This window comes from Falco punctatus (assembly GCF_963210335.1).
Source record: "Falco punctatus genome assembly, chromosome: 2".
NCBI lineage: Eukaryota > Metazoa > Chordata > Aves > Falconiformes > Falconidae > Falco > Falco punctatus.
The window spans coordinates 94,459,809-94,478,853 of record NC_137581.1 but is presented as its reverse complement, the minus strand read 5'-3'; the positions used below and the strand labels follow the sequence as shown (position 1 = coordinate 94,478,853).

Sequence of the window (19,045 nt, the reverse complement as noted above, 5' to 3'; positions counted from 1 at the left end):
GCACTAGTAATAAAAATTATCTCTGAAGACATGAAAAAGGGATATTAAGTTGTTCCCTAGGTTCCCATTTTAATTTGTCTTTTCCTTCTTTCCCTCAAAAAATGTTACTGTAATTGAAAGGAATCATCTGTGATTTACAGACCTCATTAGCAGAGTGTTGTGGGAAGACAGATTAGTGAGTTTTACTGCTGTGCTTCTTGTAAAAAGAGTGAGACGAGAAATAATAACCCAGAGCATTCATACCCATGGAAAAGGAGATAGTCTTCAGGGTGACCTATCTGGTGATTCTGAAACACACAGTAAGAGAGGATACCCTTCTGAATTGTGGAGTGCCAAATAGGGGATATGTAATTTCTTTGTTACAAGTAATTTCTATGCATTGCTTTTTTTACCAGTTTGTTTAAGGTATTTATTCATTTTTCTATGTGCTGTGCTGTCTTTCGAGAAAAATACACTCAAAAATTAAAAAAAAATGTTTTGATGTCCAGAGGAGAATTTCCCCAAGTTACCAAAACTTATTTCCTCTTCTTCTCAGGTCACTAATAACAATGACACTGTCCTGGCAGGAAAAGACTGGAAGTATTTGCAGAATCATATGGAAAAATCACCAAGACAGGTGATGCTAGATCAGAGAAGTTAGAGAAAAGGAACAGTAACATTAAAGCACCAAATTAAAGAAAACCTGCAACCCAATCTCTTCATATTTAAGTAAGGAATGTCATTAATCTTTGTGATACAGAAAGATGGTTTGGTGTCATCATGACTATAAACTTTGGGTTAAATCGCCTACCGAAGGCAATGGACCACTGCCCAATTATCTTTGATGTGTCTGTGATCACAACCTGTAAGTAAAAATCAGTGCCTTTTCTCAGAAATAGATTAGAAGCTAGTACAGACTACATCTGCTGGTTTATGCTGCCATCCCAACCCTGAGTATCTAATCACCATTATCAGGCAGTACCACCCCAAGAGAGGAATCCAGCCTATGCATAAACTATGTATCATCATAAAAAAAAAAGCTGTGCGTTTCCAAAGTTCTGGCTGTTTATTTGTTCGTTATTGTAGATTCTCCTTGGTCTGATGGTGCTGCCACTTTTTCACATGTCAAATTCCAGACTGGTGCAAGCAGCAAACTGTTATGACTGAGTAATGGTCATGGTGGGACTTCTGCTGTTGGCCTTCCTGAAGAAACCTTCAGATGCTGTGATTGCTCCAGCAAATGATATCTTAAGGGTGTCTTCTTAACTCTCTGCCAACTTGTTACCACTTTGATTGCTGCATCATATTTACACCCAGAACAGCTGGTAGACTGGCAGTACATACTCCCTAAATATGAGTTTTCAAAACTGAGTTTGTACTGCATAATTCATCAGTGATTTAATTTTGTTTTTTGTTGAGGCTTGTTAGAAGAGACAAGGAGGACTGCGCGTTCTCATTCCCTGCACAAATCCTCCTCAGCCAGAAGTACAGGTTAATATAGTCCTTAAAAAGAAAGCAACAAAAAGAAAAAATTGTGAGAAACTAGGAAAAACGAAATTTTCTGATCAGTGACCTCTTCAGTGAATTAGTTGTTCAAGAAATTTAGTGTAACATTCCAACACAGTCACAAAATCATACTCAGCTATTTAGTTCCTGTCATAGAACAGGGCTCAGAGGTTGAAGTTTGTCAGGAATGCCCCCAAAACATAGGAACCAACCTATTCACTTCTAAATCAAGAGCTGCATCCTAGGCAAATAAAACACAGAGAGTTATGAAATAGAAAAAAATAATGCAATACATGCACAGCACAGAAGAGCACAGGTTTTGCTGTGAGATGGCTGGGATTTCTCCACTTTATATTTCCTGTCATTCTTTCTCACATGAGGCTCTTTTATCAATTAGCAGCACACCTGTGAAATAAATGTTCAATTAAATGAAAAGAATCAGTACAAATACGCACATTAAACCCCAGACAAACACCAGCATTTATTCAGTATTATAATACCTCCTGCAGAAACCAGTGAACACTGTGATGCAAAGCCATGCAGTTCTGTTTCTAGAGAAGATTTTCTCCAGAGACCACTCTTGTTCAAGACAGGAGATCTAATTTAACTCTCTTAAACAGATTTCCAAGGAGAAGCAGGGTACTGTACATTGGTTTCTGATTCCAAGAGATGGAAGCACAAAGTTGCCTCTCTGCACATTATTAACTGCTCCGACTTACACTGTAAACAGCATTAATTTCAAGAACAGAAATCCCTACCTCCTACATACGGGTCAATGACAAAGCCCACTTCCAACACTGAACCAAAACATTTCTCACACTCAAGCTTTTACTTATTCCTTCCTTCTTCTGAGCAAGATGCCAACCCTACCCTGGGTACTCAGAAATTCTGGATCACAACACAACTTTTTCCCTTTATTCCTCCTTCTCCATGCATCCTGCTGGTTGCATAGTCCACAGAGTCTGCACAGCTTCCCTTGTCACCAGAGCCCACTATTACCCCACCAATGCACTGGATGCCTCCCATAGGCCAGACTCTCCTTTTTAACAAACTGCATATCATGTGATTTATATTTAAATTGAACAAACATGCCTGTTTTACAGATAATGGTATTGGAAATGGAGGGGTGCTGCAAAATGTTAGACAGCTTCCTGCTGGCCTCAGAATCATATGGACACAGAAGGATTCGCTAGCTGCTAGTGCAGTTCCCAACCATGGAATTTTAGTTTCTGCTTCTTCTAGCAAGAAGATACCCAATTTCTTCAATGTGCTGATTGAAATTAATGATAAAGAAATTAAATCCCAAATTACTGAGAAAGCTAGATGATTGATACAGCTTTCTGGAAAGGAGCAGTTTTCCTTTTCTATCACCTATCAGAACATTTTTGTCAAGATATGATCAATGGACAACGAACCACCTCCCCTTTTTGGGATTTTTTCCAGAAAATGGTGATTATGTGAAAAAGTAAAATCCAGCAAGAAAAGACAGACAGAGCTGGCCTTGAAAAAGGCAAGTATCTTTCAAAAGGATAAGACTCAAACAGTAACTAGTTCTCCACCTGTGCTTTGCTACAGCGCTGCTTCTTACTGTAGATGTCCAAGTGTCATTCCAAAAGCATGAAGAGCTAGCTCTAAAGACCTTGACGTGAATGAAGCCTTTGAAAAGATCTCTTGCATTTCTGCTTTAGAAAAACAAATAATGCTGTTCATACAGAAAACTAAAGTACTTTTCCTGTAGTGATCCAGTTTTGGTAATTAATGCACAACACCAAGCTGCTAACAGAAGGGGAGGGTGTGTGAATTAAGGGAACCACTGAAATTGCAGGTGTAATCTATGAAATTTGGATCAGGCTTTCATGCAGCAGTTTCCAGCTGGAGACTTGGGTAGTACTGGTGAGGTGCTAGTGAAGCACACTATAGATGGCACACAATAAGACGGCCAAACTAACAGGCTTTGCTCTCCTGTTCGGGTTCCTTAGTGCACCACAAGGTGCAGAAGACTCACTCCTCTCAGGTGGAGTTAAAGGTGTAGAAATGTTGGGAACCACTGTCATGAAGGACTGAATTACCTAGAAATGTCATACAAACATACTTCAGATTTCCCCTTCACATATTCACAGGACCTTAGTGGGAAAGGAGAATTCATACTGTAAGAAGCACAGAGAAAGCAGAGGTCAATAAACATTGTCAATCCTCAGTTTCATCTCGAAAGCTTCTAAAATCTGTGCACTTCATCTGCTTAGAAACTTTGCATTATCAGCATGCAGGAGGTAGCATTAGAAAACTCTTGTTACAGTGAGACTCATCTTGCACTAGGATTTTAGCTGCATGAATCCAAGATGTTTGTATGCATCTGTTCACTGCAGAACATCCCAGTGTCCAGTCCCACATGGTAGTCACTTCCAGGAGAACTGTGATTACACAGTACAGGGCAATATGACAGCCAAATGCAATTACAGAGTAGCGACAAAAAGTCTGCAAATTCCACCCAACCTGAAATGGATTTTTCTTTAACAGGGCAGGATTAGCCATTACTCATTCTTACAAACCATCTGAAGTTACTATGCATGGTGAAGAATGATGATATTCAAAACACATGGTGCCCAGTAACATCACAATGGGGCAATTGTAACTCCTGATATAAGGGCTATGAGTCTGGTTTTGTCACTGGCACTGTTGATCTCTGCAGATTGCTTCATACAGATTGCTTCTATATCTGGCATTCATTCAGCCTGAATGTATACTTATCCACCTCCACCTGTCTGCTTAGACGAATCAGCAACGGAAAAAAACAAACAAAAAAAAAAGCCAGACAGCAAGTAAATCCATCTGCACTGAATTACAAAAAAAATAATATTAAACACTGTGCAATGAAGAAGTACTTTGGATTTCAAAATGGAACAACTCCCATTTAAAGAAGCAGGGAATCCAGTCCACAGTAGGAAGATAAAAACTGAGCACTCTTACATGTTTAAGCATAGCAGATACTAGTGGGTTATAACACTAAAAAAAAACCCCAGCAGGTATATATCTGTCTACTCAATCCTACCATCACTTAGTATTGTCTCCAACTGTTAGTCTACAATGCTTATTTTCAAGTCTTTGTTATGAGGTCACTGCTTCCTCAAACACAATGGCATCAAAATACCACAGTTTATTGCAAGGGGATATAAATAAGGCCACAGAGGAAGGACCTAGTCAGTTGAAAAACTATTTTTTTTCACAGAATAAGAATTGTGAAGCAGGCCAGTGCTGAAAATGTAAAAAAATATAAATAAATTAAATCATTATACTAAAGGGATAATGATATCATTCTTTCTCTCCTCAAAAGAAAGTTACTCCTCAGGCTGGAGGTTAAAAGCTTTCCCAGTCTTAGCATTATCACACATAACCTGGTAGTATTTGAATGGGACAGAGAGATGGCCTGTCCCTGTCAAATACTGCATTCACACTAGTACTCTTTTTTTTTGTATGTGGCTGCTAGTAAGGACAAGTATGGGTTTGGGTTGTATTCTGCTTTCCTATAAGCTTTAGAGTATGCAGCTTTCTGAGTTGCGGTGTTTGCCATAATATGTTATCACAATGAACCACATACAGCTCTTGTCTTTCTGTGGTATGGGGAGAGCGCTAGTTTATTCATAGTGCCTAAGTCACACGGCGCTTATTACAAGTTTTTCCTAGAACCGTAACCAGGATGTAAAGACTTATAACAGAAGTATTGAGATTGGTAAGAATCAAATTTGAATGGAAATGTGTGTGAGAGAAAGCACGTGAAGAAACAGCAGAACAAGGGTTAAAAAAATTATATAATGAAGAAGGTGCTTCCCAGTCAATCACACTGAGGAATGTGTCAACCCCAGACAACACACAGTGTGATAAGACCATAGCAGAAATAACTCATTAATGGAAGATGCTCTGAGAACAGGAGAATGAATGTCAGCAAGGCTGAAGAATATCACATACACCATTCCCTCCTGTTATAACAACAGGAGGATAATAGCAAAACACTGTTCCTAAATGCACATGAAATATTTGTCCAAAAACTAGTTCATTACTGCCAATCATGAAGAACCCCAGAGCAGTGACAAGGACTCAGTAGCCAGCGTCCCTGGTCCTTTGTGTCACACACAGTGCCAGACCAGTTTGACACACTTGGTGCTTGCAAGTAAGTGGAAGTAAGAGGGTAAATGAAGACAATCAGTGAGAGAATGAGCGTAAGTAAAACCATCTTACTCGGAGCTTTTGCAAGTAACTTTCACCTTCCTCTTCCTTTTAGACCTGATCCGTTTTGCTACATCACTTTATCATCAAGTTTCTCTGTATAACGTCTACGCTAACACTGTACAGTCCCTGTCCTACAGAGATTTAAAAGTGTTCAGAAGCCTTTATACCAGATAATAAAGTCATCTATAAATTAATATTCATCACTACAATGTTATTAACTTCGTTTTCCATTAAGGACTTTCTCTTATAACATGCATTCCTCAGCATTTCTTGGACAACGGGAAAGAGCAGAGGTTTTCCATCTTTCTGAACCCAGACCACAAGTAACTGCAGGTGAAATGAAACACCTACCAAGCAGGCTGAAACACTGATTGCTTTCAAACTTTCATTAGCTGGGTGGGTTATTTTAGAACCACGCTATGCATTCATGGGGACAAACTCCTTGTTGGTGGTATGTACAAGGAGGTTCTGAAATATTGCATAAGTTTTAAAACAACAGCTATTATTCAAACAGCAGTCATTTTCCAGTTACTGTGGTAAGCACATCACCCAGTGTGACTTGAAGACTGAAGAGTGTAAGAATGGGATATTTCAGGACATTGAGCTTCCACACAAGCAACCAAGCATCATGGAAGAGATGTCAAAAGCCTTCTTGAGAGTTTATGGTGAGAAAATAACAAAGCTCTTAAAGAAAAATGCTGGGAGATGTTCTTTCTCTGAAAGTTGCCATGCAAAGGTTAAACATGGAAACTTCTTAATGAGCACTGTGATTATTTTCTGTTCGACACAGAGTAATAGAAAGCAGATGTTTCTGAACAGGCATCTTCAAGGAAAGGAGAGCAGGGATGGATGAGGGAGAAAGGCAGTTGGACATAAACACTATGGCTTCAGAGTACAAAAATTATTTACAATATGTACACAGCTGAGAATTTAAAAAAAAAAAAAAAGCAGCAAAAATGTTTTCCGGGAGGGACCTAAGCCATACATTTAGCTTTACATTGTTCATATTATCAACAGATAGATGTTAAACAGATGTTTGTTGTAAAAATACTCGTAATAATACACCTCCACATATAAGCTTAAGAAATAGCTGGCTCACATGCAAAATTTAAAGAAGAATACATGCTGGAGGAAAAAGTTCCAAGATGGGGTGGTTAAGACCAAACAGATGGATGTGTACTCAGCAATGCAAATACAGAAATAAGATTAAGTGCCAGTCTGGAAGAGAGAATGACAGGGTACAAAAGTGCTGAGTGGTGAAAGATGTATCTACTACCTAAGGAAATTAATAGTTTTGAACTCCAAGAGCCTGCAAAGATTTCTAGCCCTAGGAACAATATAGCAGATCAACTTCAAGAGGACAGTCCTGATTCTGCATGAAACACAACTCAAGAGATCTTCTACCTGGATCTCAGACTGGGACCAAAGCCAATGATAAGTTTCAAAAGCACTGATACAACAAAGAATGAACTGTGTGTACTTATAAATATGAAACTATCAACTGAATGATTATGTGAACAAAGTTTTATAAAATTGCATATTTAGACAGGTTTTCATTTGGCTTAATTCTTCATTGCTTCTATTTTTATTGGATCTTCTCTGGATTCTGTTAAGATTTGTATGAGGGCATATGAGTGTCCGTCCCCCCCATTTATGAGAAAAGGAGGTAAAGGATACTGATCAAATGTTGAGGGAATTCAGAAAGTTCAGCTGAAGAGTAAGAACATCTTCTCCAAAACTCTCATTTGACATTTCAGTATCTTACTCAACTGGACTCCAGACTCCTGAGTGATTCCTGCATGGCAGTGAGTAGAGCATTAAAGCAATAAAATCTCTGTGAGGCTCTTGCTTTCCAAGTACAATTTTAATCAGAGAGTGTTTGCATGCCTTTTGTCTTTTTCTATCTCATAATTTATAGATGGTGCATGAATGTTTGGTTAGTTTATAGCCAGCTTTATAAATATTGGAAGATGCCACGAGAAGGATTATAAAGTATGTTGTACTAGAAAGTCATTGCATACTCGGGGGCTGAGACATATTTTTGCAGGAGTTTCTAGGAGCCCAGAAACTTAGGAGATACAATTTCTTTTGCCTTGTTTTGCCCCTCCGCACACCCCCCCCCCCCCCTCGGCTCTTTTTTAATTTAAATTCTGAGCCAAACCAGAAGGAGAAAGCATGCAAAATATTAATCAATGGTTTCTGTTCTGCTCACAATACATATGAATAAAGAGTTGGGCACCTATCAGAGTAATGCTCCAGAACCATCTCACAGACACTTCTTGTTCTGGCCTGATGTTTGAGATGACCCCAGTAATATCAGCAAAAAGTAAGGAACAAATTACAAGAGTCTGACTACAGAAGTGAAAGATTAATATCACAAGTGAAGTTTCTAGAGGTGTATCAGGGGGTCTGAAGAACAGAGAGACAGTGGGTGAAACTGGTGTAGGAGGGTGGCTTCAAAGAAACTAGATATCCTGGAAGGGAAAAAAAAACCAGAATGAAACATCCTATTCTAGACAAGGCTATAGACATATAAAATGATCAGAAATATAAAGGATACACACTGATGGAGATGCCAGTTTCCACTAAGAACAGATTGATCACTAACAATAAAAGCCATATCAAGATTATTTCAGCCAACAAGAAAAGCAACCAAAGCAAGAACTCATTTGTCATCCAGAGAAAGGCACTGTGTACATTCTGTTTTGTGGCAAAGAGTGAAAACAGACCAAAATGTTCACCTACAGAATATCGAGAAGTAAAAAAAACTTTCTACCCATGTATGTGACAAGATGGTTCTGTTAGGAGCAGAGATCAGGAAGGGGACTACTTTCAGAAAAATTATATAGCTGCATTTTAAAGCAACGAAAATTAAGGTCTAGCGAAGAGGAAAGAGCTTATGAAAGAAGTCACATAAAGATAAGAGTAGACAGCGAGATAAAAAAATTGAGGGTCTGAAGGAGTCCCTTTAGAAATTTTTTCAAAAAACCAAGTATTTCTTTATTATAGTACCAGTACTGTCCATAATGCAGACACAGATGGTGTGTCAACACCTGCATTTTAGTTCAAAGCAGAATTGCACTTTTAAAGTAAATCTTGTCATTGACTCTGTTTAACACACTTAGGTTCACACAGACCTTGTGAAATGGACTTCATGGATTTTAGCTGAAACCTTAAGATGCACTCCAACAGCATACCTGGTGCAACTGAACCAGTAATGAACATTCATGCCACAGAACCAGCAAAGAAAACCTTAACTAGACATTTCCATGCATACTTTTATCCACAATCCCCTCATATTTTTCCTTAGTTCCATATTTTCTTTCATTTAATGACCTCTTTCTTAGCTGACAAACTAAACTTCATCAGCTTTCACTGAGTTCTTCTTTGTGTTCTCCTGAACAAGTCATCACATACGCATATCTATCCTGCAGCTCAGTCACTGGTACTAAATAACTTTACAACCCAACCTGGAAATCCAGACTGTGGAATATAAACCTAACACGTAAATCATCTTACTTATATGTTTGAAAAGAGAACTACTGCCTGATAGTATAATTTTAACAGGGTCTTGTTAATATTGTGGTAGGCCACCCACCATCTTGAATTCATTATTTTTAATTATTTAAATATAATAAAATACAAAGCAAAGCATTTCCTAAACCCTGAGCTTTTATGCTTGCCATTATTTTGGCCAGAAATAAGGATTCCCTCATAGAAACCAGAATTTGGTTAGATGTACTGATCCCTTCTTAGGAGTATCTGGGATCCATGGTGATCATGTCAATGGATTCATACCCTCTGCTGCACAGAAGACAGCAGGCACTGCCCCATGGACTACAGGGGTGAGTTTTAACTGTGGTAGCAATCTGAAAAATATTATCAAATATTGAAGGATACAAACAATGCACATTGGAGGGTATTTCATAATTTCAGCTAGAAAAGAAGGCTGAGGTTCCAACTAAATTTTCCTAGTGGCAGAGATTTGTTAATACCTTTACCTTTAGCAATCTAGTCTGCCAACTTTTCCTCATGTTCATAGTCTCAGTGAAGCAATATTAGCAGGTCTCATAAATCTCTGGATATTTGATAGTATTCCTAAAGCCTCAGATCATAGTTAAATAGCTGCAAGAATTTCAACTTGGAATTTAATTTTGTTTCTTAAGATAGCCTGAAGCAATACTAAATGAATGATTTCTGAGACTCAACCAGCCAAAACAAAAAATAAGCACAATTCTTTTTATAATCATGATTCTAACCCAATTCAGAAGTTCCATTCATGAATTTTCAGTGTTTTGACGTCGTCTATTAAAGATGATAGAATGATCCATGGGAATAAGAAATGAATGGTTTGCTTTTATTCCTCTGTTTATTCTGCTGCAAGAAAACTCTATAACTTGACCTGAAACTATTTGGCAATACAAATGGAAACTTCAGTTACCTAAAAAAAGGGACATAGTCAGGATTGCTATTATAGCAGTATTTCAGTCCTTAATGCTCTGAGCTGTTTTTCAATCTATCCAAAGCTTAATGTAAATGACTTAGCTAAAAGTATTTCTATTTCAACTTCTTCAGTCCTTTGTGCCTCCTAATTAGAGATTAGATAATTGATGTTTCCAGCGTAAGAAACATCAGATTCTTAAACCGACACCTACTCCCAGTAATAAGACACAGAGAGAACCTGCAACTCAAATGATAATAGAAGTGTAGACTTGGCAGTCAGCATTGTAACTACAACAGTCTGTCAACTGAAAATACAGGACCAAATGCCTTTGTGATGTGAAACCATGAAGATCTTCAAAAACAACAATACACCTTTGCATGGGGAAATCAGTCTCTGGCCACTGTCAAACTGGACTTACCCTGCTATAGAGAAAGCTTTCTGTCCAAAGCTATTTAAATGGCCATACAAATAGCAGACGCCCTTCATGCATAACTTAATTATCTCAATGGACTAAAGAGATTTCACTGTTTTGACAGATATAAAACTTCATTCAGGCTACAAGTAACTTCAGCTGCAATATGAGAAAATATCTGTTCTAGGAACTGAGTACTTTAACATGCAGAGGGAGCCTGATGAATTCAGCAAAGCAGGTCTGCATCCTGGCTCACACAAATATAACTGCTCTCAAGATAAACACGGTCATTTAGAAAAACACAGGCAGAGAAGAGTCTTTAGACCCTTGGCTTCTTCTTTTAAATGCAGAGACCAGCTGCCCGATTCTTTTCACTCCTGTCATCCTGGGTGCCTCATGACCACTGACAGTTTCTCCAAAATGTCAGGTGATTATGAAAAGATGTAGCTGTAATTTTTAAAAGATTTTTCTGTACCTCTTATCTGAAGAGAAGATTTCATTCTAAAAACCCTAAGAGAAAAAGAAAAGATTCATTACTTATTTTAAGTCTGTCTCGTAGTTTAGATTTTTAAATTGGTATGATTAGGGTAAAGAGTACTTTCTATGATAGAGTTTATAAAACATTTTACAGATGGCTGTGGGTTTTAAGCAGTACTGCAACAGATGTTAAATGATAACAACCATTAGAGTAACAGTAATAACAATCCTAACAGGGTTGTGTCACTACAGTCTTTCAAGAATATCTCTACAACTGTTTAATTTAATTTGAAAGTGCTTGGAGTTTTTAAAAATCAGATAAAATGTCAGACCTATGAATTTCAGATTGCTACAGTCTCCTTCCTCTACCAGTTCTAAAAAGTCACAACTATTAGATGGGGGAGGGTCTGTGCTGCCCCACTAAGCTAAGATTTTTGCATTGTTACTGAGCAGGCAGTACTGAGATGCTCAAGGGGAACAAACAAGGATGCATCCTGAGAATCCAAGGTAACAGAAATGTGCTTCCATTCTCTATACAGTAATCTCAAAAGGCAGCAGCAAATCAGCAAAAGCTGAAAAGCAGCAGCTATGGACCCATGGTAAGTTCAGTCTGGCCCTATTTGGTTTAATCCTGACTTTTTTTCCATTCTTTTGCCAGATGCTGAACTGTTACATTTTGGTGATGCAAATAAAAAGGACAAACTGTTAGTTTAAAGTTCCAGAGCACTGAGTTACAGTACAGTCAATTAACATTTAACTCCTATTAAATGACAAAATAAAGGTATACCTTACATGACCTTTTCAAATTTTTAATGTAGTATTACTGAGTAAACCTTAAAATCACTGGGGGTTTTCTGTCAGAAAAAAACTACTAAGACAGAGGTACTATGTTATTGGACTACCATATGGAAAGAGTTATGTGTAAGAGAATCAACAGTGACTGAATTGTTTTTGTTACAGGCTAATGTAGTCAAGCAGCAAAAGATTTGTGCTTTAGTACGTAAAGAAATAATACAAGAAAAAAAAAGTCTAAATCTTTTTGGCAGGAGACCTGAAACTAAAGCAAATCATGTCAAAACCCAGAAAGTTATAAAATTCCTTTGTAAAAATCAAATAGTGATCTCTTATTGCATTCACTCATAAAGCTGTTGGAAATGGCAATCCCTGATACATACATGGATTGTGTAGGTATCAATTAAAATAGGCCAGGTAGGAAACAAGGACTTATATGGGAGGCATTATGTATTAGAAACTTGGTGTTGGGTTCTTCACACAGGACTTGCACCACTTTTCAGAATTCAACATTTAGTTTGAAACTAGAACTCCTTCCTTTCTGTTGGAAGGGATACTTGAAGCATGGGAAAGAAAGGAGCAAAGCTAGCTCAGCTTTTCCATAGCCTCAGTAAGCCATCTTCCATCCCTTTGAGTATAAGCACTACTGCCTCAGAGGAAAAAGCATAGTAAATCATGGTATAGCCAGTCACACCAGTGCCTGTACTTCTTGTACCTTCTGCATGCTGTGGAGACCTCATCTCCTCCCCTGCATGGGAGACGGGTCTACAGAGCAGTTCCGCGGTAACTTTCAGAGGGGAAGTAGCAAGTAGGAAAAGCAGGGAAAACCTAAGCAAATACAAATTTGGTGGATTTCCCAGCACTTTGCAAAATACACCATGAGGAGTCTTAAGGTCTTAATTGCATGAATATGTCAACCTGAAGAAATAACTTTTCCACCCACAATCTGGATTCAAAGATTATAGAGAAGGAATCAGTCATGTGAGAGACACAGGCTTTCTCATAATTACCGTAACTACTTTATAGCATAGCTAACTTTTAAAACCTGGTGAAAAAAAAAAAAAAAGCAGGAATATTGACAATCATGAAAGGCTTTAAAAAATAATTTAACTTGTTAAAAACTAACAGCTTACATTTTAATTGTGTTTTCCCTTTTTATGTTTTCTTTCTGTTTGTTTGTTGTCATTACCGTTCACCTGGAGCCATGAAACACATTTAACACGAAATCCAAGAGGGCAAGATCTGCAAAAAAAGTGGTTCTTTGTCCACTAAAAACCTGACCAGTTTCTAGCAAGAGTGGTCAGTAAGGGCCTTTGCAAACCTCCACCAAAGCAACCGAGTTACCACCGTAAGCAGGAAACAGACATTCCCCCCTAGATTTTAGTAAAAGGAAAGCATCTGTGTTTCACTTGTGCCTTTAAAAATCACTTAACAGGCATTTTCAAAAAGTATGGTTGAAATTTGTATCCTAGGAAATCTTGAGTTCTTGAGTCCCAGACATACCTTTCTGTAGATTCTGAAAATGCTTCTCTATACCAGCTCAGTCCCAGTTTAGCAGGGGTAGCCACTGATATTGATGATGATAGCTAATGATGATGAACTATAAAAGAACTATGACTTTCTCTAGTAGCTAATCTGATCTTTACATCAGGGCTCAAACTTACTTAACCTTACTTGTAACAACTGTGTGAATGACCTAAAATTGAAGCTCATTGATTACTGAGAGCAACATCTGATTCTTAAACTCACAGCCATAAATGTTGTGCCTATTTTACTGTATTATTTCAGAGTAAGATAAAATGGCATCTTTAAGGTTCTTTCCAATCTAAACCATTCTATGATTCTATGATTATTTAGCTTAGCATTTTTATTGTAAATAATTGCCATCTTTTTGAACAGTAAACCAAATGAAAGCAAGTTTTTCCATTACGTTATTATTGACCAGGCAATTTTACTGACAGCATTTTGTGTGTATCATAGAATCATAGAATACCAGGTTGGAAGGGACTTTTCTTGGCAAAAGACCCAAGACCTGAGAGTTTCTCACTTTGGGAATCTTACAGCAAAACTCCATGACAGGGGATCTCAGGAAAGGTTGGTATCTTGCAGGTTAGAAAGTCAAAGAATGCAAATATTAATATCCTAGCAAAAATAACCATGCTCTACGAAATCCATTGCTCTTGTTTCTCTACTTACTGTTCTAAATGAAGGGCAGAGTTTCAGGTAATCATTTTATTATCTATCTACAAGTCATTCTTCAGAAAAAAAGAAAGATTCTTAAGGAAATAATTATAACCGATAACAGACTACATACACTACAGTTCAGAACCAAATTCTCTTCTCACCATTAAAACTTGTTTTGAACACTAATCAATATTTTAATGGCAAGTCCAGCATTAAATGGTACATTCATATCTGTTTGTTAGAATAAATGTCCATAATGAAAACCATGCATTTTTGAATACAGATTTAAGTAATTGGAATGCTTTCTACATGATGCTGGTTTAACTAAAATTAAAAGAGTACTCCTCCCATACAGGAAGACAAGCCTAATGAAGAGAGCTGGAGAGTCTCGAGGTACTACTGCATTTCAGAAAGACAGCAGAACAGCTGCAAACCAAAAGCAATGATTTTTGTGTCCAGCAGTCAGGAAAAAAAAAACCTCTCTTTACCGTCCTGTACAGCACATAATAAGCAAGTTTTCTGGTTTTGGTTTTGGTTGGTGTTTTGTTGGTTTTTTTTTGATTAGACAGCATTTGAATCCTCAGACTAAATTTGCTGCCTTTTGATAGCTCTGACTTCATACTGCTCCACTCTCCAAGGTGACTTAAGCCTATTTGGGGGGGATATCTGTTTTTTCAGGAGCCTGAAGAAATCAGCAGCAGATGACAGCCTGGCACAGGCTCAAAACCAAGAGCAGACAGGCAACACAAGGAAAACATCTGATTGTTTTAGGACCATTGGAAAATTCACCTTATTCAAAATGTTTTGATACAAACATTGTAGAAACTCCTGGAAAACCCTTCTGCAGAGATTTCAGACTGACCCAGACAGGAACTGCTGCTTCAGATACCTCTCTTGAGTGTAGATGTTGCTATTGCTCAGCAGAGGATTAAGCTGGAGTGACTAACATGACTGCTATCCCAGGTTTCCTGGACATTCCCATTCCCATGGCAAAGATGACAGAAGAAAAAGCTGGCCAAAGGCTTGTGCTTAAAATGCTGAGTTCAGTATGCCTGCATACAAACGCTGTCCAGCAGCATTCCTGGCAGTCCCTGGGGGCTGCAGACAGCCAGCAGCACTGCCAGCCAGCCCAGCCCAACCTGCTGAGGCACGCTTGATGACACCTACCAAACCGCACGCACGGGGTGACCCATGGCAGGTGACTGCGGGAAGTTCTGTTTGCTTTTCCTGCCTTTACCACAGACTTCCTGGGTGATCCCAGGTAAGTCACTTATTCCTCAGCTTTCTCTTCTGTCACAAAAGGAAAACTAGTCCCTTCAAGCTCCCTCCCAGCAACGTTCCAGGACTGACCCCAAGCTCACAAGGGTCTGTGAGATGACTGAGTGGGTGGTGTGAATCAAATGCAAACGGCCAAGAGTGATAAAAGCTTTTCCTATTTTATTTTGTGTTAGATATCTTACCACTGCAATCAGAGCTATTGTAGGTATTTCTTAAGAAATTTACCCAGCAAACAATGTTGGTTGTTTTACTCCAGAATTATTGTTGTAGGTCAGAATTCTCTCAACTTGAATATCCAAATTTGTTTCAACACTACTTTTATAAATATTTCTGCTTTCTGAATCAACTCCTTGACTTTGAATATTACATTGAATGTATATTGTCAGCACTTGGGATTTTTAAGTATGAATTACTACTTCCTTGTGATTACTTGTAACCTTCCACCACGTCGGCCTTTGTAACAGCTGCTCTTTGCACTCCCTGGTCTAACTATGGATGTATCCAGCTATCAATGGGCTTAGACTCCAGTGTTGAGGTATTTTGATAAGAACACTAAATCTGACTAAATAGCCCCTGCTTTTTACAGGTGCTATGCTCTCTTTGCTGATTCTGGGTGCCTTCTCCATATACTCAATACAGCAGCATTCCAGAGCTTGGGACTGTGAAAATTGTTCATAGTAGGATCTGGAAATTGGGAACAGAGTTAGTGCTTTTTCACACGATATCCTTTATTGCCAAAAAATGTTTAGCAAGTAGGCTAGTATGAGCATTGACATAAAAAAAAAGAAGACATATCCTTCTCTCACTGGGTGCTTTTATCGTTTGAGGAAGGCGAGGGATACAACAGTGGCTGAACATAGCTCAATAGTATTGCACTGCAAAGTTTTTAATTCGCTGGCAAACAACAGTCAAACCTTAATCAAATTTCTCCATCACTGCAAAAAGACAGCATTCTTAATCTTGGAAAAAACCCCGCCAAAATCCTATACAAACCCCAGCACCCCCGAAGTGCAAGCACTATCCTAGGAGGACGCGCCAGGGGGTGAGGCAGCTCACAGACTGTGGCAGCAACAGCAGAGCCGAAGGCCTCGCCGGGAAGCGATAACGTTACCGAGGAGCATCAGCAGCTCAAAACCCTGGCACCTGGGCAGCAGCTTAAACAAACCGCGGCCACGGAAGGTCCTGCAGCTGAACGGCAAAACCTGAACATCTTCCAGTGCAGGCGTTATTTCCCCGTGATGGAACCCACGGCAGAGGTGCCACGGCGCGTGCGGGTGGGGGTGCGGGTGCTGGCGGAGGCAGAGCCCGCGGGGCGGCACCGGCAGATGCAGGGAATAAGCCGACAGCAGCGGCCGCGCCTGCTCTGGGGAGGGGTGGGGGGCCGCACCGCTCGCCGGGATGGCTTTCCCCAGCGGGCACCGCCGAGGCTCCATGCCCGCATCCGCGGGGCGCCCCTTCCCCTCCGCCGCCCCGTCCCGCGAAGCCGCCTGCCCCGCCGGGGGTCGCTGCCCACCCCGTCCCCAGAGCGCGGGACGCGCACAGCGCGCGCGGCTGGAGGCGGGCCCGCCTCGCCCCGCCCCGCCCTGCCCCACCCCTCCCGGTTATACAGCCCCGTCCCGCCGCCCGCCCGCCCGCCCTACGCGCCGCCCGCCCGCCAGCCGCCGCCTCACCGCCGCGGGGCCGGGCCGGGCCCCCCTCCCCGCGGCCGGGCGATGGTGCCGGCGTCCGGGGCCGCCCTCGTCGCCGCCCTCCTCGCCGCCGCGCTGGCCGCCGCGCTGGCCGCCGCGGGCAGGTGAGCGGGGACGGCGGGGCGGGGAGGGTGCCCGGGGACCGCAGCCCCGCTGCGGCGCGGGGTCCGGCCGGGGCTGGGTCCCGATCCTCGGCCGGCGGCTCCGCGTGTGGCCGGGCCGGGCGGCGGCGTGCGCTCCCCGCCGTGCCGGGGGCTGCCGTGCTCGCCCGCAGGTGCGGGCGTCGGCGAGTCCCTCCGCTGAGCTCGCCCCGGCGGCGGGGCCCCGGTGCCGCTCGGCGCAGCGCCGTGTGAGGCGACTGCGGGCGCCCGGCCCCGCCGTGCCGAGCGCCGCTCGCCGGGGGCTCGCCCGCCGCTTCCCCTCACGTAGGCACGCGGAAGCTGCGGGGCTGCCTTACTCGGGAGCAGCGGTCCCTGCAGCGCAGCGGGGCCGATCCCGGCGGTGAGAACAGCCGCGCCGCGTACGGAACGGCGTGAGCTGCGCTGTCTCTGCCTTGTTTGTATAGACAGAGGCTTTGTCGTCAGCCCGCCGTGCCTGCGCGGTTCCGCAGAGACAGGTTCGCCCCAGAAACGGAACGAGATTTCGAGAGAGGGTAAATAAAGCCACTTGCTCCGGACTAAGGCACCCCAGCCTTCCCCTTCCCAGTTCTCCAGAAGCAAACAGAACGCCGCAAGCGCTGCGGCGAGGGAGTAGCTGGCAGGAGACTTTGCAGCAACTGGGGATGAAGCCTTCAAGGTGGCGTGTGGCGTATTTGTTTAGTAGCAGGGTTGTGAACGGGAATGTTTGTATCCCCAGCAAGCGGCGGCGTGCTGTGCCCGTGCACGCGGGCTGGCCAGCGGACAGGTCCTCGGGAGGAGTTAATGCACTCCAGACCTGCTCCTGCAGAAAATACATCTGCTCTTAAAGCAGAGCTCTGCTTGAATGCTGATGTTAGTTTTCTTGATGTTGTGTATTTGCCCTTCAAAGACTTTGAAAGGTGTAAAGCCACAAAATAAGAGCGTTATCGCTCTCCAGAAGAAAGTACAGCCTGGAGTTAGATGAAGCCAAGAGTGGCGTGTTCAGTAAAAATGACAGTCGGGAAAGCGATGGGAAACCTACAGCATACCTAAGTCTGATTGCTCTGCAGCCTAGCTTGTCCAGGTTGGTGTTGGATGACGGTGGTGGTATCCCTCTTTTCTACCGAGATCGTTACTCTGCCTTGTCCGTTGGGAGGATGGGGAAAGAAGAGATTTTCAAACATCGTGTTGGAAGTGTTAGATGGCAAGGGACTCAAAGAGGGCAAAGAAATACTATCTGCTCTAGTTAGCCGGGGAGAAGGAACAGGAAATAGTAAAAATTGGAATCAGTTTTGAAAGACTGAATTAATTATGGTTAACTTTATTTCTTAGAAGTGTAGCTTTCATACCTAGACATGTAACCTTTCTGCTCTGAGCACTTCCTTTAAGGGGTCTGGTGGGCACATGAAGCCTTACAGAGGAACTTTGGCAAGTCCAAGCTAAACATCATTTGGTGTTTTGGGAGGGACTCTCAGTAAAGCAGGGCTGCTGTTACGTTGCCTGTTGCCTGAAACTGGCTGAAGGGATAGCTAAGGCAAAGTTATTAAAAGATAACAGGTGACACACTTCTGGTTTTATTTAATGTGACTATAGGTGAACTTTCCTGTAGAAAGAAGTCACTCTTCAAATAAACTTCTGTAAAACCAAACAAAACCAAAAAAAACAACCAACAACAACAAAAACCCTTGCTTTCGTTTGGCAAAGTCTTAAATGGATCCCTGCATGACACATTAAAAAAAAATCTTACTGTATTTCTTTCAAATTGCTAAGTTGTGAGAAACCAGCTTTTTGTCCTTCTGAATATACCAGTTGATCAAAATTTTAGGTTTGGTGCTAGCTGGTTTTTGCTAGCAGCAATGTCCAGAAAATTTTTAGAGGGAAATTAAAGAAAGATAATATCCTGCCTTTGGAGTTAACTGGAAGCTGCTAATAATATAACTGAGAT

The 19,045-nt window shown here is 41.4% G+C and overlaps 1 protein-coding gene across 1 annotated transcript in view; it reads left to right on the top strand.

Moving 5' to 3' along the window:
• Positions 1-7,232: 7,232 nt before the first annotated feature.
• EGFL6 (EGF like domain multiple 6) overlaps positions 7,233-19,045 on the top strand; it is a 63,841-nt gene continuing 52,028 nt past the window's right edge. The window contains exon 1 of the mRNA XM_080375731.1: positions 7,233-17,088. Coding sequence (XP_080231857.1) covers positions 16,535-17,088 — 554 coding nt within the window. The 5' untranslated portion in view covers positions 7,233-16,534. The remainder of the gene's footprint in view (positions 17,089-19,045) is intronic.